Consider the following 23,848-nt stretch of genomic DNA (forward strand, 5'->3'; position numbering starts at 1 on the left):
GACATGGTTAAATAATATCTGCAAAATGTTACTCTTGTTAAACAATTTTACTCTTATAGTCTCTGAGATTTGTCTCTTACTCTGCAACATCTCATTGTTGTTCTCTTTTTTTAAAGATCACGACAACATCAAGCATGAGTGATAATGACCAATCTGTTGATCTCGATCTTATCATTGAACTTGTTATTGAAACGTCAGTGGAAGTAGATCCCTTGGATGATTTATATCCTGTGGATGAGGAAGAATATGATCAGGATGCAGATTTGTCAGAATTGTATGACATAGGGTGGGCAGCTGACCTGCTCGAGCCTATTAACCTATAAAGACTTTTAAAAATAAATTTAAGTTACTCAAAATGAAAAGTAACCATGTAAACCGTTTTATTTAAAATTAAATACAACTTCAAAAACAGATTGTGTGAAGTGTCTTTATTAAAATAGTGAAATATGCTAATAAAATTAGTTCAGATTCACATATAAAAGAGCACAGGTCAAATGTAGAAGCATTCCATTTCTTTGCTACTATTTGTGAGTTTTAAATTTGCTAATGCACTAAAAATTATTGTATGTAGAATTGACAACTAGTCTGTTAATTTTTTGACGACTGTTATTGATTTACTGTTTGGTAATAGTGGTTAATAAAATTTTTATTATATTTTACCACAGATTCAACTGCAGATCATTTCAAAATTATACGATGCCTTCGAAGGACAGGAGGAAAAAGGCTACAAAACGTCAAACACAGCAGCTTACTAAATGCTTGCAGCAGTCCTCTACAATAAAAACTTGTCAAGTCACCAAGAAAGCTCCGGGTAAGACAACGACATTTTTTTAAAGAAACATTTGCAGACGAAAAAGTATCAGTACAGAACATGTTTTAGTCCAGAAAAAGAGAGCCAATTTAAATGGGAAGGAAAGGCCACTCAAAAATGTTACTGCTAGAGCAGGAGATAACTCTGTGCATGGTAGTAGAAGGAAAAATCAGTTTAGGGACATTCGTAGACGAATGTTCCGCAATAGGATAATTGGCAATTTGTTAAAAAATATTAAGAAAAGTCAACAGAAAGTGGCTTTTTATAAGAGAAAGAAAGATGTAGAGAAAATTATTGATCAGGCTTTCGAAATTAAGCGAAAGTTATTTATTTTGATAATCAATAGAATTAGGAAACTAAATAAGGCAATTTATGATTTCAAATCAAATAGTAGATGGAAGAGAACAGTTAATCGTAGTAATTTTTGTGAAGTTTTTACAGGAGAATGGATGCATAGTTCAAGTTGTGAGGCATTTTTTAATGAGGAGAGTTATTTCCAGGATAATGATTTGGTGCATGCAGTTGACACCAGTGGTCGAGCATATGAGGTGAAAGATGGATGTGTGGTTGAAAAAGAAAAACTTGTGACAACAGAGGCAGAAGAGGTGTTAGGTGATGAAGTTTTAGGGAGACGTCCTAAGGGTCCAGTGTACACCTGGAAGTGTAGTAGTATTTGCAGTGTGCGACAGGAATCAATTGATTTGTTTTGTAATTTCTTACGTACATATAGTAAGAAAAGTCTGAAACAAAAAATTAAGTTGTTGCAAGACTTAGATCCTTGCAGATTGAGAGAACTAACAGGTTTGCATGGTCATTCATTGGCTTGTCTTTCCAGGAGAGTATGCCAGAGTGTTTTTCATCATTTCAGGATGCTAGCAGTGCATCATAATAAAGTGAGGAAATTAGTTAGAATGTTGTATTATGCTAAGAGTCCAGCAATTATGCTTAAACAATTATGCACTGCTCTTTTGCATGGTTCAGAAGTAGATGTGAAGAATATTTGTGCAGAAATTGAGTTTTGTTACTTTGCAAGTAAAGAGGAGAATGTTGAAATTGATCCAGAAGAAGAAGGTAATGTGGAAGAGAGTGTACAGATTTCCAGTACAGATCATTTTCAGAAGGAAATTGCCACGTTTCAGGTGAAATCAAGTGAGAGGCCTAATTTCACTTGTGTGTGTTGTCGACGCACTTATTATAAGAATCAGACTAAGTTAGTGGATTTATATGCAAAAAGTGAAAGAGAAAATAATAGTGAATGGAAGGATTTCGCAACATACCTAATGGTAGAAAATTGTTTTGATTTGGGATTGGATCAACGTGTGTGTACTTATTGTTGTAACAAATTAAATCAAAACCGGAAGCCTGCTAGAGCGGTTCATAATAATCTGGAATTGGTTGAGATTCCTTCTAAATTGAAGGATTTAAATACTTATGAATCTATTTTGATTCAAAGTGTCCATCCCTTTCAGGCTATTGTACGAATGGAGCCAAAGACAGGGAAATTGCCTCCTTCAGATTTACAGAGAGGATTAAAGGGAAGAGTTGTTTATTTGCCTCTAGATTTGAAGAAAAACATTAATACAATTGGAGTAGAGAAAGTGGAAGAGGAACCTCTGGTTATCTTAGTTAATGGGGTTCCGACAAAGAGTAAGAAAATATGGCAAGATTTAGTGGATGTTAGGAAAGTCAAAAAGGCAACATTGTATTTGAAGAAAAAAAATAAGTACTATAAGAATGTATATGTTGCAGAAGAGGAAGTAAGTGAAGAAGAGGATAGCGATTTGTGTGCTGGTCAAATTGAGAAAGTAGAAGCCTCTAAAAATGAAGGAATATATGAACATTATAGTGTTCATCCTTTGCATTCCAAGGATGTCATGGGGAATGCTATTGAGTTGTTTCAAATGAAACAAGCCAAAGGGAGTCCCATTAGTGTTTGGGAGGAAAGTTTGGAAGCTCGGTGTTTCCCACAGCTGTTTCCAATAGGTGAAGGAGGAAGATATGATGAGCGACCTGATCAAATTCCTGCTTCTGAATACCGTACTTTACGATTGTATGCAGAAGATCCTAGGTTTCGTCAATGCATTCCCTATTTGTTTCATCTCCTGTTTGAAAGCGATCTGTCTGGACTGTCATATGCAGTGAACCACATCTTGAAAAGTGGTGTACAGATGCAAAATATCTCGGCAAGGGACTTTATGGATAAAGTCAATGTGCAAGACAGTATTTTGGATTCTCACCTGATTAATCTCATGGCGTGTCAGCGTGGTACTAATGAGTACTGGTACCGTCGTCATGGTGATTTAAAATGTATGCTGAGGAACTTAGGAACTCCCACATGGTTCCTCACTCTCAGCTGTGCCGAGTATGGCTGGGAAGACTTACTTGAATTTCTACGAGAGGCAAATGGAAACATTGAAAATATCGAATTCAAGACACCCGGAGAACTGTGCTCTTTGGATCCAGTGAATGTATGCAGGTACTTCAATCATCATAGGTTTGAAGCTATGATGGCTTTCATCATGAACAAGAAAAATCCACCTCTTGGAGAGGTGTTGGATTTCTTCTGGAGAAAGGAGTACCAAGCAAGAGATGCTCCTCATATACATATGCTGCTATGGATCAAAGATGCACCCAAATTTGGAACAGATCCGGATGACTTAGTGATGAGTTTCATAGAACAGTATTCTACATGTGCTGTTCCAAAGACAAAGGAAGACAAAAGCATAAGAGAACAAGTTTTACGCTTCCAAAGCCATCGTTGCGGAAAGTACTGTCGTCGTAAATTCAGAAACAAGGACAAGTTCTACACAAAATGTCGTTTCGGCTTTCCACGACCGGTGATTTCTAAAGGAAGAGTGAACAGTTTGATGTCTTCGCAGCGACATAATGTGACGAGGAAATCACCCAAAAACACATACAATTTGAAAAGGAAGAAGAGTCCAAGTACATCAACGACTACAACCGAGTGATTTTGTCCATGTGGAATGCTAACATGGATATACAGTTTGTGGCTGATAACTGTATGGCTGTGGCTCGGTATGTGACATCTTACATCACTAAAAAAGAAAAGACAGAATTGAAGGATATGTGGGAGGACATTTCCCATGAAAAAAGCCTCAGTAAGAAGTTGTACAGTTTCAGTCTGAAGATGTTGTCGCATCGAGAAATCGGAGCTTACGAATGTTCTGACCGGTTATCTTCAGCAAGTCTCTATGCCAAATCTAGGAGTATCATTTGGGCGAGTCTTGGTCTTGCTGCAACGCGTAATCGAGTTCTGAAACCTGTGCGAGAAATTGAGTATTTGGCGGAAAAGGAGCCAAACAGTACCGATATTTTGAAGACTAACATGTTGGATACATATTATCCAAATAGAAGCAGTCACCTCGAGAATGTTTGTCTGTATGAGGTTCTACAAAATTACATATTCAAGAGGAACATCAAAGAAGATATTGATAAAGGAGTGTATGCTGAGGGATGTCTGGTCAAGCAAAGAAAATGCCAATTGGTAAACCATCGAAAATTGAGTGGCGAATCTCCTGAAAGAAAAGAGTTTTTCTATTTAGCTCTTTTGCAACTTTTCAAGCCTTGGCGTGCAGAAGAGGAACTGCTTGGAGATTTCCTCTGTTACGAAGACTCTTTCAATGCCGCCAAGGAGACCATAGAATGTCCTGTTTTTCCCAAATATCTAGAAATGTTGAATGCGGAAATCGAGCAGGAAGCAATGATTGCAGCCGAGATTGCTAGAGACAGTTCTCTGGACAGTCAGAGTTCTGTTTCATTGAGCCAGGATCCACTAGGAGGACCAGTTATCGAAAATGAAGCTGCCACTGCCATGATTGAAGTGGAAAGAGCCATGGCACATGCTCAGGAGGATGCGGTTAACTTAGAAGACTTGGAAAGACAACTCAACGTTGAGCAGAGGAAAATATATGATGAAGTTACCAACCAAATTGATCATGGATTAAGTCATGAGAAGAAAGAGTGCTCATGTACGTCGTTGAAGCCTGTCCGACTGTACGTGAGTGGAGAAGCGGGAACTGTAAAAAGTTTCCTCATTAAAGCAATTTCATGTTATTTGCAGAAAAGGACTGAGTCATCGCTGTCTTGTGTTGTCACCGCTCCAACTGGACTGGCAGCACATAACATTAAAGGTATTACTTTGCATCGTCTACTGATGCTGCTAGTGGAGCATGATAACAAATTACAATACCACAAGTTATCTGGAGATGCTTGTTGTGAAGTTTCAAGAGTCTTGAGGAAAATGAAACTTCTTATCATTGACGAAGTAAGCATGGTTTCCAATGTCATGCTTGCCTTTGTGCATTTGAGAATGCAAGAAGTTCTCAAAACAGAGTATGATGTGTTATTTGGTGGCAAACACATCATTGTTTTCGGTGATCTTCTGCAGCTGACACCAGTGAAAGGACAACCTGTGTTCAAAATGCTCACGCATGAAGATACCAGGAAGTGCCTAGGGAGCATTGGCAACGTCAATATATGGTTAAACTTCAATTATGCTGAACTGCGTGAAAATATGCGTCAGGCGAAGGATGAAGATTACAAGAATATTCTACAAGATGTTAGAATCGGAAAAGTGACCGAGCATGGGAAAGAAGCTTTACATGCATGATTACTGTCAAATTTGTATCCAGAAGAAGACGTTGTGTCTGAGAATATTTTTCGGGAAATTACTGAGAAGAAATCTGGAATATGTTTGATGCCAACTCTTGCAGAATGTGCCATCTTCAACAACAAAATGTTGCATTTAGAAAACCAAGAGATTGTGAAACTGGAAGCTATTGACAGAGTAGAGCATATGGGATCAACAATTATTTTGTCTGAGAATTTGAAATCAAAATTGGATTCATTAGAGAAGACTATATCTAAAACTGCAGGTTTTGAAAAGACTCTGAATGTGTGCTTAAATTGCCGTATAATTTTAAGAAGGAATTTACATGTTGAAAGAGGTCTAGTAAATGGATCAATGGGTAATGTTGTTGATTTTGTGAAATACAGAAATAGAGATGGAATTGAATTTTTAAAAATTAAATTTGATGGCATTGAGGAAGTACAGCTAATTGGTCGTTGCTCTGCTAGGTTTTTGCTTGTAAAAGACTTATATGTTCGCCGTAAGCAGTTTCCTGTTTGCTTGGCATATGCGGTGACAATCCATAAATCACAAGGTTTAAGTGTAGACAGTGCATTGGTGAATATTGGCAGTTCTGTGTTCAAGGAGGGTATGGCATATGTGGCATTGTCACGAGTCATAAGTTTATCGGGATTGTACTTGATTGAGTGTGATGTCACAAACATTTGTGCGGATCTAGATTGTGTTAAGGAATACAATAGGTTAAGAAGAGAATATGCGCCACATTTGCCTCAATATCCTTTGTTTGAGAAACGTGTGGTAGGCCGGAAACGAAGAAATGTGACCAATAGTAGGGAGGTTGTAGCAAAAAGACGAAAAGTCGATGAACCTGAAATTATAAGCAGAAAAAAGATGGATTCTGTTGAAGATGTTGTTGGTTTTCAATTTGAAAATAGTTCTGGTATCAACTGCTATGCTAATGTAGTGGTTAATGTTGTCTTTTCTCTAGAAACTTTAAAAGAAGAGATTGTGGTCAATTCGGATCAAAGATTATGCAGTTTGTTGAATTCTGTGTTAGAGAAATGTAGCACTGATAGAACAAAAATAGAAAGTGTGTCTGAAATTTGAAATCTGTTAGACAAATGTTCAGGTCAAACGCAATTCTCTCAAAATATTCAGCATGATTGTCAGGAGTTTTTAATGTATATGCTTGATGTATTGCAAGATGAAGGTGTAGATGTAGATCATCTGTTTGGCCTTTCTTATCAATGGCAGCATGACTGCGAGAACTGTAGGGTATCAAGTACTACAAGTGTAGACTCAGAAAGATTTATATATTTAACTTTGCCAGACAGTAAATCAGTGTCCTTTAATAAGCTAGTAAAAGCAGCCGATCACAACATGGAGTGTAGCCAATGTAAGTCTGCAATGCTGTCCACATTATTTATACGAACATATGGCCAGTATGTCATTTTAATGTTCCAACGATGTAGGCCTAATGGAACAAAATTGACAACTTTAATTAAAAATTTTGTGGCTTCGCAGTTGTCAATATCAGGAAGGACTTTTGTAACTGCAGCAATTATATATCATGACGGTCCTTCAACAACATCAGGACATTACACAGCTTATTTGAAGTCTAGACACGGCTGGTCATTCTGCAATGATTCTGTTTTAACTTTCAAAAGAAAATTGCCTTTTGACCTTAAAAATTCTTACCTGGTGTTTTTACAACCAAAATTTTAGGGTAGAAATCTTGGGATTTGCTCTGAGGAATTTCAAGAGGTTCTAATGGCTCCTACACTATTTGGCCTTGAGGATAAGTGTAGTACAGAGTGAAAAGTTAATGTGGAACATGAGTGAGCAAGAAGGGTGAGATATTACTAGTACAGGATTGTGAAAGTGATCTTGGACGTTTTCTTTCTGAAAGTTGCGGAAAAAGAAAATGACGGGATTTGCTTAGAAGAATTCCAAGAGTTATAAATGGCTGTTACACGATTTGGCCTTGAGGAGAAGTGCGGTAGAGAGCGAGAAGTCATTTATTGTATGTAACATATTTGTCAATACGATGGAGCTTTTCTTTCAGAAAGTGGCGGGCAGAAAATAATAACAGCACAACAGAGTATAAGCTGTTCATAGGACATCCTTCGACGTCATGGAAAGTAAGTTACTTTTCAGGAGTTCTGATTTCTGATTGGTTATGTTATCCGGGTTTTTTAAACACAATCATTTTGATTGTGGTTTTTTTTCCCCGCTGTTATATGATGAATACCTTCAACTCACTGTTTTTAGTGAAATTTGATATATTCTGAGAACAGCAAAAATAAACCATTTAACATGTATAATTATTTCTGTACCTTTTTGTATTTATGATATACATTTAGAACTGTGTAGGAGGCATGGAGAAACTGAGGCTTCTGTAAGTGTCAAGGGAGGTGAGTAATGTACATTGCTCTGTTGCATACAGTCCTCACCTTCTGCGTACTCTTGGATATGCTAGACTAAATCTGCACAATGAGATACCTAAGCTGAGGAAATACAGGGGATGTGATTGTGAAATGAGCAAAAATATTTGCACGTTTTTCAATTATATCACCTGTGTTTCCTAACATTACGAATCACATTGTGCAGATGAGGTTTAGGCCTGTCCATGGACACAGAGGAGGTGTGGCCTTTGTTCAAGAGTGCAGTGGACATGACTCACTTCATTGGTAGGCCTGCACATGTATTATCTCCTCTGTACTCTTCAATAAGCCTAAATTTCATCTGCAACCCTGAGTAGGCCTCACCTCAAACAAATCTCTGGATAGGCCACACCTTATCGGCATCCTGAAACAATCATTTAAAATGTTAGGGGCAGATTTATGATGGCCGTGCGCCTCTTTTGCGCCGCCATTGCGTCACTTTTGTGACGCAGCAGCAGTGCAAAAGATGCACCATGTTGCAAGATCGGCCTCACTTCATCTGCAACAAGATACCGTCAGTTTAAAATGTATATATTTAGGACTGTGTAGGGGGCATGGAGAAGCTGAGGCTTCTGTAAGTGTCAAAGTTGTTGCATACAGTGCTCATCTTCTGCGTACTCATTCATATGCTAGACTACTTCTGCACAATGAGATACCTAAGCAAAGGAAACACAAGTGATGTGATTGTGGATTGAGCAAAAAAAAATTGCACGTTTTTCAAATACATTACCTGTGTTTCCTAACATTATGAATCACATTGTGTAGATGCCTCACTCAGTCTGTATCTGACACTCTTTCCTTCACTTCCTCTGTCTCCTCTCTCTCTCACTCTCTTTTCCTTATTCACCCTTTCCTTATATAGTTTACTTTACTCACTTTCTTTTAGTAGCTTACACAACTTCAATTTAGTTTACTCTTCTATCCTTCTTTTCTGTCACTGAAAGTATCTTCTTTTTTTCTCTCTAAGTAATTTACTCTATTTAAATTTCTTTTTGTGTCTGACTGTCTATCACCGTTTCTTTCTCCATGTTTATCTCTAACTTTATTTCTTTGTAAAATTGGATGATTGTCAATCTTTTCCCTTGTCGTTTCTAATTTTTAAATACATGTTTTAATATTTTTCACATTTTAGTTTTTTTTTTCACAGATTGAAAGTATAAAAATAACAAGGGACTAAGTTAACGACAATTATAAGGTAAGTGTTTTGTACTCTTTTCGTTGCATTTCTATCACATTTAACTTCTATTAGTTCCACTGCTTCATTTCTTTAACCCTCAGTTTCCTGCCTTTGCTACTTCCCTCATTCCTTTCTCTATTACTTACTTACTCTACTCCTTCCACTCCTTTTCTCAGTCCCTCTGTTCTCATAGTTCCTCACTCTTGTTCACTCACTCCGTCTCTATTACTCTCACTGTCTCTGACTGATCACTCTTTCACTACTTGTTCATTATGCTTTCTCCCTGTAGTTCAAGCACACTAAGGGGCATATTATCAACACAAGCAATAAAATTATCGCTGCTTTTATCGGCAGAAAACAGCCGCAAAAGCGGCTTTAGCGGCAGTTTTCTGCCGCAAAAGCGGCTTTAGCGGCAGATTTCTGCCGATAAAAGCAGCGATAATTTTATCGCCTATGTTGATAATATGCCCCTATGTTATTTACATTTCTTTGCTGTTTCAATCATTCCTTTTCTGTTACTTCTTCTTTTCTGCTTTCTGTTTTTTCTCTCTGTTATTCCACATGTTTTAATCTTATTTTGAACATTCACTCACATTCTCTAAGAAACTCTTGTTTATTATTCTTCTACTCTCCTTTTTTCTTTCACTTCCTTATCTATTTTGTTTTTCACAATTATACCCTCTTCCATCTTTTCCTCGGTAAATAGATCTATTAAACAGTATCTCTGGTTTACTCCCTATAGCTGTCTTTCTTTTAACATTACTCTCTGTTTCCTTCCCTTATACTTACTCTTCTTTTTTAAAAAAAAATTTTTTTTTGGTTCGCTTCCGGTTCGCGTACCGGCGAGCGAACCGGGAAGCGAACCAAAAGAAATAGAGGTTGCTAGAGTGCTAAACATTCTAGCAATTTTTTTATAAAGGGGAGGTAGTTCTGAAAAGAACTTTTTTTTTATTATTTTTGTTGTTTTATATTTTTATTATTTTTCTGAACATTTTTTTACTTTTTTTAAATTTTTTGAACGGTTTTATATTTTTTTTGTTTTTTTGGGGGGGGGAAACGAAAACGATTCATTCTAAAGGGCTCAACAGGAGCAAAAAAAAAAAAAGATAATTTATTTTCTGTGCCGGTTTGGACAATCATGATTGTCAATTGCTAAGTTGATTAAATTGATGCTACTTTCTCTGTAGCAAATCAACTGACCGCAACGCACGCACACTTGTTTGATTGTCCCGAACCTCATCTGTATATTTGGGACCGTCTCCCTCGCCTCTGGTCCCGTCACTTCCTCTACATTTGATCTTCTGGCCACAGGAGGGGGGTTATCCTGCAGGTCACGTACCTGCGCAGCACTGTAGTTGTTAGGGTGCCACCTCTCCATATGGCGATGCATCGTATAATTGCCATAACTATATTTTTTATCTGTCCCTCTGGACAGATCTTTCTTGCAAATAAGGCAAGTTACATACCAGCATTCACTTTTTTTTGGCCCTGGGGATATTTAAAAAATTGCCAAATAAAATTCACTTTGGCACAGGACCTCCTAGGCTCTTCTCGCAAAAAATGCCTCTCTTCTTCCTCTTCCTCTTCTTCCTCCTCTTGCTCAACCATAACCTTAGGTGGTCCTCTCTTCCTAAAAGGTGGTGGTGGTGGTGGGGGTGCACCAGCTGAAGCTACAACACTTGCCATTGCTAAGTGATGAAAAAAGGTCTTCCTCTCACAAAGATGAATGTCAGATTGAGGAAACAAGGAGGGGTTTTCATCATTTGGGAAAAAAAATAGTTCTAAACCAATGAAAAGTGTTATTTTTAGGTCACATGACCTAGCCTTACATCATTAGGAAACCAAAAGTGAAATGAACCAATGAAAAGTGTTATTAACAAGTCACATGACCTGTTATGCATACGTTACGCGCTCCGCGCTGCGTCCCGGATCACTTCCGGGAAGCTGCGCTTCGCGCCTCGCTTCGCGCACCGGAGCACTTCCGGGTGCGCTAACGCGGCGCGTCATAAGACGCATTACGCGACAACGCGATACGTCGCGGTTACGCAACACGTCGCGGTTAAGCGACGCGTTACGATGTTGTTTTCTAACACGGCAGTTGCGCAAACGGAACGTTTACCGGTTCGCGGACCGGTTCGCGGCAGCAAATTGAGCTAACGGGAAGCTACCCGGTTCGCGGACCGTAAGCGAAACAAAAAAAAATAATAAAAAAAATATATAAAAAAATTGTATTAAAAACATATAAAATATATTTTTCGATTTAAAGAAGAATACATTTTAAAGCTTTTGATATTTGCTATTAAAAAACCATTGAAATTCACTGAAAAAACCATAGGTTATAGACCATATATAGTTAGGAATTAGCATTTACAAAACCTTGAAAATTCACTGAAAAAACCATAGGTTATAGACCATATATAGTTAGGAATTAGCATTTACAAAACCTTATTTTACTCACACAAAACCATTGAAATTCCATATATAGTTAGTTGCACTAACTATATATCGCGCACCCGCAATCCACTGCTGATGATGTCACATATTACATCATTCATGACATGGTCAGTGACATCACTGATGACATCACTGATGACATCACTGATGACATCTCAAATGACATCACTGATGACATCACTGAAAACAACATCCAGTAATTTTATGTTTCTGTAAAGTTTAAATATGTCTTACATATTGAAGAATGAGTGGATGTATAAGTGTCTGGATGAATGATTTAGTAGGTGCATGACTGACTGTATGAGTGAGTGATTAAATATGTCTCACTGAGTGCATGGGTTAGTGACTAAACTGTCTTAATTTGTGCGTCATTATGTCTGTTGTTCTGTAAACTGCTGCATGTGTTGATCAGTAGCTATATGAGTAACTATATGGGTTATTGATTGATTGCCCAAGTATTTGTATGGGAGACTGAGTGTGTGTGTGGCTGGCTGGGAGGTGTGTGACTCTGTGCAGATGAATGTGTACTTGTATCAGTGATTGTATAAGAGAGTAAGTATGTGTGTCAAAGTCAAGTCAAAGTCAAAGTGACTTGTGTGTAGTATATGTTTGAAAATGTAAGGTGTTCTATGTTTAACTGTATAGATGAGAAAATGGAAGTGTGATTGATTCTTTACAGGACTGACTAGATGTGTGAGTAACTCCATGGATGAGTGGCAGAGTGTGAGTGTCTGTATAGGTGTATGAGTGCATATGATAGTGTTGTAAAGATGAGTGATTGTATGTATGAATGATTGTATGGGTGAATGAGTGAATGTGTGTGTAGACGTAGGAATCAGTGAGTGCGTATGTAGTAACTAGTATTGGTGTGTCAAAGGTTTCAAAAATTATACTCTGTATTTAACACTGGGTGTAACAGAGGTTATATTAAAGTGTGAGGAGATGCATTGTATTGTCACATGAATGATATCATCAGTGATGTGATCATTGATGTCAAATGAGATGTCATCAGTGATGTCATCAGTGATGTCATTTGAGATGTCATCAGTGATGTCATCAGTGATGTCACTGACCATGTCATGAATGATGTAATATGTGACATCATCAGCAGTGGATTGCGGGTGCGCGATATATAGTTAGTGCAACTAACTATATATGGAATTTCAATGGTTTTGTGTGAGTAAAATAAGGTTTTGTAAATGCTAATTCCTAACTATATATGGTCTATAACCTATGGTTTTTTCAGTGAATATATATATATATATATATATATATATATATATATATATATATATATATATATATATATATATATATATATATATATATATATATATATATATATATATATATATATTCACTGCAAAAACCAAAGGTTACAGGGACTTTATAGTTAGGCTCAGATTTCAATTGTACAAAACCAGTAATGGTTAGCTGAGCTAACTATAATTTACGCCCCAGCAAGGCATATTACTACATCACTAATGACACGGTCAGTGTCATCACTGGTGACATCACTGATGACATCATCCAGTGCGTGTAAGTGTTTTGTAAACGTTTCTGAGATTTAAAGATATATACTAAGCTACTGCGTAAGTTAGATTACTAATCTTTCTGTACTACTGAGTGATACTATTTCTGACATAGTGACTGTGTGATTATCAATGTGTGAGTAGGTGTCTTGAGGCCTGTATGAGTGTGTGAGTGGGTGTGAAAGTGGCTGTATGGATATTTCATTGGATGTGTGAGTTGCTGTATAGGTCTATCAGTGGGTATGTGACTTACTGTATGGGTCTGTGAATGGGTTTTTGAGTAGTTTTATGGGTGTGGGAGTGGCTGTGTGAGAGGCTGTATGGGTGTGTGAGTAGTTGTATGACTTTGTCAGTTATTGTAGGGGTGTGTGGGTGGGTGTGCGAGTGGTTGATAGGTATGTAAGCGGGTGAGTGATTGGCTGTTTCACTGGGTGTTTGTTTAAGCTAGTTGGTGTGTGAATGGCTGTACTGGAGAGAGTGTCTGTATGAGTGTCTGTATGGGTGAGTAAGCAGGTGTGTGAGCAGTTGTATGGATGTGTGAATGGGTAAGGTGTTATGTGGTTGTATCAGTGACTGAGTGGCTGAGTTGAGATGCTGTGTTGGTGAGTGAGTAGGTGTGTAAGTGGCTGTATGGGTGAATAAGCATGTGTGCGAGTAGCTGTATGGGTACGTGTGTGACTGTAAAAGTGCCTGTATGTGTGAGTGAGTAATTGTGTGAGTAGCTGTATGGGAGAGTGAGTGATTGTAAAAGTAAAGTAAAGTCCACATTTGTAAAGCGCACAATCACCCGTAAGGGTCTCTAGGCGCTGGGGGCCGTCGGGAAGATTAAGCGAGCTATTGCCCAGAGTCACATGGTGCTGGGCTAACCTGCCGCCGGAGCCGGGGATCGAACCGTGGTCCCCAGATTCCAGCGTCAGTCGCCCTGGCCGCGGCGCCACAACTCTCCCTCAATTGTGTGACTAGCTGTATGAGTGACTCAGTGGATGTGTGAGTGTATGAGTGGCTCTATGGATGAGGAGTGGGTGTGTGAGTAATTGTATATGCCTGTGAATGGGCATGTAAGTGGTTGTGTGGATGTGTGAGTGGTTGTATAAGAGGCTGTATGGGATGAGTTAATGGAGGATGGATGGTTCTGTGGATGATGTCATCATTGACATCATCAGCGATGTCATTTTAGATGTAATCAGTGATGTCATGAATGATGCATTATGTGAGGTCATAAGCAGTGCATTGGGGGCATAAAGTATAGTTAGCTCAGGTAACTATAACTGCTGAATTTCTATGGTTTTGTACGAGTGAAATATGAGCCTAATTATAACGTCCGAGTAATCTTTGGTTTGGACCACTGTGTCAAATGCTCACGAAAAGCAATGTAGGAATAGACTTTACATTTTTAAAACAGATAGACCTTTTAAGGCATATCTCTGATTCAGGGGGTTAGACAGGTTGGGTCTTCATTTCCTTTATTTTCATTGGAGTGTGTGACGTTAATTAACCTCTTGTGACGCCTGAATGTGTGGGACGTAGATATTTTTGATGACTCTACTTCAAACAGGGCAAATATTTTGACATGCTCTCAGAACGTCAATTAGGTAGCACACCCTTCTAGTCACGTATACAGTATATGAATAATTTGCAGCTTAATTCAATGCAATATTCAAATTGACAATGAGACTGCAAATATGTGAAATTAATACCTTTTTTGAATTTCTGTGTTCTTGAAAGGCCTGTTGTTCCTGAAAAGAAAGACATCTTTTACCAGTTTTTTCCACAACAAATTTGCTTGGTTTTCATTACAAAGAGTAACTGATACGTATCATAGAACAAAAAGTATTTACAATGAACTGTAAACACTGAATCAATGGCCCCAAGCTTTCTGTGTGATTTTCTAGTTTGACTGGGCATTCAAAAATAAAGCATACAATATTCCCAAATGTGAGGCATTAGATGGCAACGTTCAAATTATTTGGATTTTCTTTAACAAAACAGTTTCTTAGTCATGCCCGTTTATCAGTGATTCACAAAACATAAGGTTTGTTATGCCATAATACACTTGCAACAACTGAGGTAGAAATGCTGGTTGCTTCCACTGATCACTGCAACACTATATAACCCCCTTGAATGATCTGAACTTTTTTTCATAGAATGTATTCATGATGAAACATGCGTATTTCTTATTATTTTTTAATCCTCATATTTCAATCTTTATAACTTTGTATTATGTATTGCTGTTTTTAAAAGCTGTTTATTTGTAATATTTATATTAAAAAATGTTGCTAAATAAAATTAGATGTATATTATGCATTTCTATCTACATATGCTTGTAAAGCGCATCCGAAGATATCAGCGCATAAAACGTATAACCAAGTGAAGGTAGACTTCAAAGATACTGTACAACGGGTAAGATACACATAATAATAGGGTGAGTGTGGAGTGACATGTAGTCCTAAACTACGCTGCACTTTAGCATCTTTCAATATTTTTGGAAGGGGAGTAAATGGTAAATCAATAACCATTTTAAATTAATGCATTGGAGTCGTCAAGTAACATACCACAACATCCTTGTGCATGGCAGGGATGGAAAGAACATCAGTGTCCTGTTCTTGGGCAAGGCATGCCGTGTGATGGTACAATATGTCCCTTACTATTGTGCAAATTGAGTGGGATAAAGAAAGACCTCAGAGGGGAAAAACATAGCTCGATACTCCCTTGTTTGGAGACTGTCCTTAGCGCTGCTCTGCTGTAGTATCAGACAATTGCTTTCAGATTATTTCTGTAACCTAAAAACAAAACAAATTCTAATCCCTATTTTTCATAAAGTGAGAAGGAAGTTGGGATCCTCAAATCTCTACTATATAGGAAACACATTTCAGGCCAAATTCCAAGTAGTTGAATTATTAATGAGCAGAGGTTAATGCACATGGTGGCTTAGAGGATCATAATGGTAATTCACTCCGAATGTTTGATACCTGGTTATCCTCTGTGATAATGTTATAATCCTCCAAAATCATGTTGCTGCTGAAAATGAAACAAAATAAAGCAATATTAGAAAAATATCTGAATATTCAATCACAGTCCTAAACAATTCATTTTCTAGTGCCTCTTTAATGTTCAGTGGAGAGGGAAAAGTTGCATTGTCATAGTTGGCACTCTTTGGGGGCTCTGGACTTTAACACCATTGACAGTTCAACCTTTATAGCCTTGTCTCTTTTGCCCCTGGTTCCCCGCAATGGCCTACATTCAATCTATGAATTACTCAGCAATTAAAAATGCTCATAGGCAGTGGAAAAACTGCAAAGTCTGGATAATCTGAGCAGGAAAGGGCTATATTAACATATGTCTCACCGGGAGGGAGTTCACCTGCAAATGTAAACATGGATTCCCTTCTATTCTAGAATGGAACACTCCAACATTCCTCATATACAGAATACAACAGGTAGCACTGCAGTGTATAGGCATCCTTTAAGGAGACTTTAGGCTAGTCTAAACCATCTATACAATAATGGGTTGTTGCTTTCATAAACAGTGGATATGCACTAGCCTGAAAGTTCAATGAATTTGTTTTACAGATGATATGTCTTCAAGCATTGTATATGAGTGCTGCTGAAGATGAGGTAATGCAATCTCTTGACGCTCAGCTTCTTCCTATGGCTGCTCAACTATCTCTCAAACTGAGCTTCATGTTTTCTAATTCTCCGGTACCTATAATTGATTCCGATCCTTCCAGCTTCAGTACTGTCCCCTTCCCTCTCCCGTACTCTCCTTGCCCTCTCCTGCTCACCACGCCCCCCCCCCCCTTTACTTTTCCTGCTCCCTCCCATCAGACCTGCCTATCAGATGACTAGGACTCTGTATCCGCAATGCACTTTCAGTTGAGTCAATGGGTCAATGCCATTTTGAGGAAGACGGTTTCACCACTTTCCTCATCCCCTCAATCTTTTAATTTACTTTCCTCTCTAATGTTTCTTTTTTTTCACCATTCATGCATCCCCCAGCAATTAAGGGCCTAATGTTAACCAAGACATTTTGATTTTACTAAAATTATATGTATAATATACTTACTTGTAGGGGATTTTAGCTATCCCTCTTTATCCATTACTGGTGGTCAAAAAATACATTTTTATTTAAAGAACAGGAAGGTGACCCCTGCATGTTATAACTCTCCTTTATCATTGCAGGAGTGTTTGATAATGTTCATTTTATTTCAACGAACGGATTTGCTTTTTTCACTCCTTAAGTACCGGGCAGTAGTTAATAATTAAGGCCTTATTTATATTTGGGCGGACTTGATACCCCGTCTCAAACGTGAAGGGTATGCCGTCCAAAGCATTACAAGTGCTGTAGGCTATAATTCCCTTTTAATACAGCCAACGGGATATCTGCCAAGTTTGTGACAGAGTATCCAATTCGTCACACTCTAGATAAGGCCATATGTCCCTTGGTCTGTAGGAAGAGGGTTATAAAATTCAGTATGCCCAGTAACTTGTGATTTCTGGTCTGTCGATGAAATTTTCATTTCACTAAATTCTGTTACATGGGTTTCAGGTAAAACAAGAGTCTTAGTAGCTTTCCCGTTTCAAAGGCAGCAAATGTAAGAAGGGTGTAGGGAGGAATCATGTACCATCTTACAAGGATCGGATTACTTCTTCAAATAATCAAAACAGTTTTCACTGTTGGTGTGAGGAAAGTGGTTTATTATGTAGTGTGGCTGTGTGGCCTCACCATGTAATAAACTTAGTTTTTATACTGGGTCCAGTCAGATTAGTTTGAAAAACCTTTGCTTAACCCACGGTAGCTGTGGCTCTGAGCAGTCAGGCTTTATCAATGGAAAAGTGTAAAGCATTAAGAAGTACCAAAATAGCTGAATAAGAAAGAAATCAGACTCAATAAAAATAAAATATCAGTTTATAAAAATAAGTTCTATTTTATCTTTAACCCCTTCACTGCGGCAGCTATTCCGCCGCAGTGCTAAGGGGGCGGCTGCGCGGCGGCCGCATGCTGGTGACGGAACCGCTCCGTCACCAGCGTCGGTTGAGCTGTGCTGATGACGGAGCGGTTCCGTCATGGCCCGCCCCGCTCAATAGAACCCTCAGCGCAGGCGCGGAATTCGCGCCACGCATGAGCGTTCTATTGAGCAGGGCGGGCCATGACGGAACCGCTCCGTCATCAGCACAGCGCACCCGCAGCTGATGACGGAGCGGTTCCGTCATCAGCGTGCAAGGGGTTAAAATGGACACATCATCAACAAAAATCCACTAGACGGTTCCGGAGATATAAACTTTTAGCCAACTCCTCGGCTAGAGTGGGGCGAATTTGGCCACAAGGATCAATGTCTCTTGAAGTACAGTTGAAGTCCAGCCAAAAACAAGTTGCCACTGGTCTCCAGTTACAGCAAAACCAGTTGTCACTTTTAACAATGTGATAACATCCCGCTTTGGGCGACCGTACTGCCCTCTAATGACTCTCCTGGGTCCAGCAGACTGCAGTGCAACTTTTGAGGGCTGGGGCTTAGTCTGCCAGACTGCACAATGTTGGTCAGGCATTTTTAGCTACCAACTCGCCAAGGCAGGCTTCTTCAGCTTTTGCTGTTTGGTAGCTTTGGGATGTGGCAGCTACTAGCCAATGGGCTACCAGGTCCATTTCCATCTAGTAATGACTTCCTGTGAAGTGTAGCATCTTACGATTCCAGAATGTGCTATTCAACCTACTCCCAAGATGGTAGAGCCATTGTCTTGGTGTGTGGAGCTCCTTAGCCCAACCTAGAGGAGTGACTCCCTGAAGGCTACATGTCGTCACAAAAAATTGTTTATGACAGCTTCCCCATGTACTCGCCGTGGGGCTACTAACTTCAGTAGCAGCTACTACTGGTGGTGAGTTGTGGCATGCAGGGGCTGGATGGAACGGAAAAAAAAACACTTACCTGGGCCAGCGGCCAACGCCTCTCCTCCGTCTTCTCCTCCGCCCTCTCCTCTGTCCTCTTTTTCCTGTCTCTGCCGGCTTCAGGAAGGTACAGTAAGCACCCGAGCACCCGATAGCCAATCACAGCGCTGCAATACAGCGTTGTGATTGGTCTGCGTGCCGAACCACGGCGCTCTGCCGGGGACTGGAAGGCTTTGCATGTTCCTCACCAGGCTGTGTAATGCAGTCTTGTAGGGAAGATGCAAACTATGCAGGACTGCTTGGCCGGCCATGTTCTGTGCACTTAAGGAGTGCAAACCACTCCTCTCCATGCTCTGGCCGGCCGCACCCCGCCCGAGAGACAATGACTGAAATAGAAAAGAAAAATGATAATAATAATAGCTATTATCATTTTATTTTTCCTATTAAGAGGGGCAACGCTCCTCTGCCTTAGCGAAAGAGCCACCACTGAATACTCTTTCCACAGTAACAACGTCAATGAAGGGGGTGAACAGTCAGAACATGTTAAGTTAAAGACTACATGTCCATCTTTTTAATATAATACATCCTGCCTTTAGGGCTCACTAGGCCTTCCTTCAAGGTGAATTATAAATATTAAAAAGGAAGGTTTATGTGCTTTGCCATTACTTTAAATCGCAAAGTCCAGTTAGCAAAAGACCACTGCTAAAAGTGCTTCTCTCCTTAAAACATGGCAGAATTGGCTTTTACCCAAATGTCATATTTAATTTACTTGTGAGTCCCTAGTTAAGTGGTACTATGTGTACAAAGGGCCTGTAAATTAAATGTGACTAGTGGAACCATAGCATTGATTGTGCCACCCACTTGAGTAGCCCTTTAAACATGTCTCAGGCCTGCTATTACAGCCTGTGTATGTGCAGTTTTAAACTGCCATTTATATGTGGCAAAATTAACCTTTTGCAAGGTTCAACCCATCCTTTTTTGATCCAACTACGTCACACCTAGGGAAGGCTCTAGACAGCCCTGGGCAGGGTAGGGTGCAGGGTATTTAAAGTTAGGACATGTATTTTTAAGTTTCCCATGTCCTGGTAGTGAAAAAATCTTACATTTGTTTTTCACCACCAGAAAGCTCTTACATTGGAGTTACCTTATAATTTAACAAGCTGTAACTTCCAAATGGGAACACGTGCCAGTTCATGTTTGGTGTCTTTGCAATTGCTATGAAAAATTCTCTCACATGATAAAGTAGGATTTAGAATAATAATTTTGAAAATGCCACTTTTAGAAAGTTGCAAAAAGAACAATTGATGGTAAGAATTTTGAACAATGTCAAACATTCACCACAGTACAGAGATTTGGGCCTAAATCCATGTTTTCTTTGCTCTCCATGCCATTCCAGTTTAAACCCAGCCATATGCAAACCAGTCTTGACCCTGCTCCCCATGGGAACAATCCAGTCAGAATTGCCAGGCCAGGTCCTCTCTGGACTGGAAACAAGCATCCTGGGACCAGTTTCGGGGTTTCACCCCTCACCCGCCAGGCTAGCTTGACTCCAGTGGCATCGAGAGAGGACGGGACTCACGTCTGGGCATACCCGTCCACCTCAGGGTGACAAAAGCAAAAATAACAACTGATGACAGAATGTTAAACAATGTCAAACATTCACTCCAGTACAGAGATCTGGGCCTAAATCTGTCGTTGTTTTGCCCCCACGATGTTCTAGTTTAAAACCAGCCACATGCAAATCAGTCTTGACCCTGCTCCCCATTGGAACAGTCCAGCCCGAACTGCCAGGCCAGGTCCTCTCTGCACTGGAAACAAGTAAGAAATTTGTTCCCACAGCACTTTTAGAAAGTTGCCATTTTCCTTCCTTTTCCATTTAGTTTCTGCATGCAGCCTGTCTCTGGGTCACATCACTGGGTATCACTCACATTTGGGCTTTGTGTATTCTCCTAGACAATCACACACAATAACAAGCATTTGCAATGTAATAGGTCTCGCATTAGGAAAGTGTGAGCTATTGGTATTGTAAATGACAATTTTTTTAAATATGTGTTGGCTTTGAAAATATTTAAATTAATAGCCTTGTTATTCTCAAAGCCTATAGCTTACACTTTCCTAATGCAAGTCCTATTGGCTATGGCAATGTTTGTTGGTAGCAAGCAAGGAGAGTGCTGTGGTGGTGCTGAGTGATGATGTGGTTGGGCTGAGTGATGTGGTGGTGTATTAGAGTGTTGTAGTGGTGTCCCACAGTGATGTGGTGGTGTCCCAGAGTGATGGAGTGGTGTCCCAGAGTGATGTGGTGCTGTCCCAGAGTGATGTGGTGGTGTCTCTGAGTGATGTGGTGGTGTCCGAGTGATGTGGGGGTGTCCCTGAGTGATGTGGTGGTGTCCCCGAGTGATGTGGTGGTGTTCCTGAGTGATGTGTTGGTGCCCCTGAGTGATGTGGTGGTGCCCCTGAGTGATGTGGTGGTGCCCCTGAGTGATGTGGTGGTGTCCCTGAGGGATGTGGTGGTGTCCCCGAGTGATGTGGTGTTGTCCCAGAGTGATGTGGTGGTGTTCCTGAGTGATGTGGTGGTGTCCCCGAGTGATGTGGTGGTGTACCGAGTGATGTGGTGGTGTCCCTGGGTGAGGTGGTGGTGTTCCTGAGTGATGTGGTGGTGTCCCAGAGTGATGTGGTGGCGTCCCCGAGTGATGTGGTGGTGTTCCTAAGTGATGCACCTGAGTGATGTGGTGGTGTCCCTTATTGATGTGGTGGTGTTCATGAGTGATGTGGTGGTGTCCCTGAGTGATGTAGTGGTGTCCCTGAGTGGTGTGGTGGTGTCCCTGAGTGGTGCCCCTCATGAATGATGTGGTGGTGTCCCTGAGTGATGTGGTGGTGTCCCCGAGTGATGTGGTGGTGTCCCTGAGTGATGTGGTGGTGTCCCTGAGTGATATGGTGGTGTCCCCGAGTGATGTGGTGGTGTCCCTGAGTGGTGCCCCTGAGTGATGTGGTGGTGTCCCTGAGTGATGTGCTGGTGTCCCTGAGTGATGTGGTGGTGTCTCTGAGTGATGTGGTGGTGTCCCTGAGTGATGTGGTGGTGCCCATGAGTGATGTGGTGGTGCCCCCGAGTGATGTGGTGGTGTGCCTGAGTGATGTGGTGGTGACCCTGAAGGATGTGGTGGTGCCCCTGAGTGGTTCCCCTGAAGGATGTGGTGGTGCCCCTGAGTGGTGCCCCTGAATGATGTTGTGGGGTCCCTGAGTGATGTGGTGGTGTTCCTGAGTGATGTGGTGGTGTCCCTGAGTGATGTGGTGGTGTCCCTGAGTGATGTGGTGGTGTCCCTATGGTGCCTCTGGGTGATGTGGTGTGTCCCTGAGTGATGTTGTGGTGTCCCTGAGTGATGTGGAGGTGTTCCTGAGTGATGTGGTGTGTGAGGGTGACGGTGTGTGGGGATATGAGGGGGTGAGGGTGAGTGAGGGTGAGAGGGTTGTGAGAGAGAGGGGTGTGAGGTTGTGAGGGTGAGTGAGGGTGGGTGAGGGTGTGAGGGTGTGTGAGGGTGAGGGGGTGTGAGGGTGAGGGGGTGTGAGGGTGAAGGGGTGAGGGTGACGGGGTGAGGGTGACTTGTGTGAGGGTGTGAGGGTGAGTGAGGATGTGTGGGGGTGAGGGTGAGAGAGTTGTGAGGGTGAAGGGGGTGAGGGGGTGAGTGAGGGTGTGTGAGGGTGTGAGGGTGAGTGAGGATATGTGGGGGTGAGGGTGAGAGAGTTGTGAGGGTGAAGGGGGTGAGGGGGTGAGTGAGGGTGTGTGGGAGGTGAGGGGTTGAGGGTGAGAGGGTTGTGAGGGTGAGGGTGTGAGGGTGAGTGAGGGTGTGTGAGGGTGGGCGAGTGTGTGAGGGTGTGTGAGGGTGAGAGGGTGTGTGAGGGTGAGGAGGTGTGAGGGTGGGGGTCCGAAGTAAATGGTGGCAGGGCAGACATCATAAGACAGAGAGAAGAGACTGAGGGGAGATGGAGGGGTGAGGGGGGAGTGAGGAGAGAGGGGAGTGAAGAGAGAAGGGAGTGAGGAGCTAAGGGAAAGAGAGGGAGGGGAGAGAGGGATTGAAGAGTGAGGAGAGGGGAGATGGAGGGGAGAGAGGGAAGTGCAAGGAGAGAGGGGAGAGTGAGGATAGAGGGATTGGAGAGAGGGAGGGGGAGAGAGGGGGAGGGGAGAGTGAGGAGAGAGGGGAGAGTAAGGAGAGAGGGAAGAGTGGAGGGGAGAGAGGGGAGGGTAGAGAGGGAGGGGAGAGAGGAGATTGAGCTGAGAGGTGCGAGTGAGGAGAGGGGAGAGTGAGGAGAGAGAGAGGAGGTGAGGGGAGAGAGGGGAGGGGAGAGGGGAGATTGAGCTGAGAGGGGAGAGTGAGAAGAGTGGAGAGTGGGGAGAGGGGGAGAGGAGAGAGAGGGGAGAGAGGAGAGAAGGGAGAGAGGGTAGAGAAGAGGGTGAGAGAGAAGAGAGAGGAGGAGAGGAGGTAGGGAGGGGAGAGGGGAGACAGGGGACGGAGGAAAAGAGAGTGAGGGAAAGAGATTGAGGGAGATGCTGAGTAAGAGTGAGAGTAAGAGTGAGATTTGAGAAGAAGCTAGGGGCAGAGAGCTGATTGAGAGTTAGACATCTAAAGGTAGGTTCGCAGTGATGTGTAAATTAGATGTTAAGAGAGGAAAGTGCAGTGGTGCACTGAGCTGTATTGAAATAGAGCGCACAGACGGGCTGTGCTCCTTATGAAAGAATAACAGAGCAGGCAGGCAATACAGACATAAAATGCTTTTTTCAAACACAGAATCATGCCTGTTAATTAGATCCGTTTAACTTGCATGTAAATTAGTTTAAATTTCGAAACAACTGCTAAGTGTCCGTGTGTTTGCTAAAAGGCTAAAAAACACTCCAAACATTTTTTTACTTGCCCCTATCTAACAAGCATTTACAATGCAACGGTTTCG

General features: G+C 41.2%; 1 protein-coding gene across 1 annotated transcript in view; it reads right to left on the minus strand.

The window, feature by feature from the left end:
* Positions 1 to 23,848, minus strand: part of LOC144822877 (solute carrier family 13 member 1-like) — a 701,886-nt gene that overhangs the window by 332,113 nt on the left and 345,925 nt on the right. Inside the window, exons 6-7 of the mRNA XM_078680852.1 lie at positions 15,997 to 16,045; positions 14,725 to 14,763 (exon numbers count right to left, since the gene is read on the minus strand). Of these exons, the coding sequence (XP_078536978.1) occupies positions 14,725 to 14,763; positions 15,997 to 16,045 (88 nt within the window). The remainder of the gene's footprint in view (positions 1 to 14,724; positions 14,764 to 15,996; positions 16,046 to 23,848) is intronic.

The sequence above is a fragment of the Lissotriton helveticus genome, chromosome 3_1 (assembly GCF_964261635.1).
Source record: "Lissotriton helveticus chromosome 3_1, aLisHel1.1, whole genome shotgun sequence".
Lineage (NCBI taxonomy): Eukaryota > Metazoa > Chordata > Amphibia > Caudata > Salamandridae > Lissotriton > Lissotriton helveticus.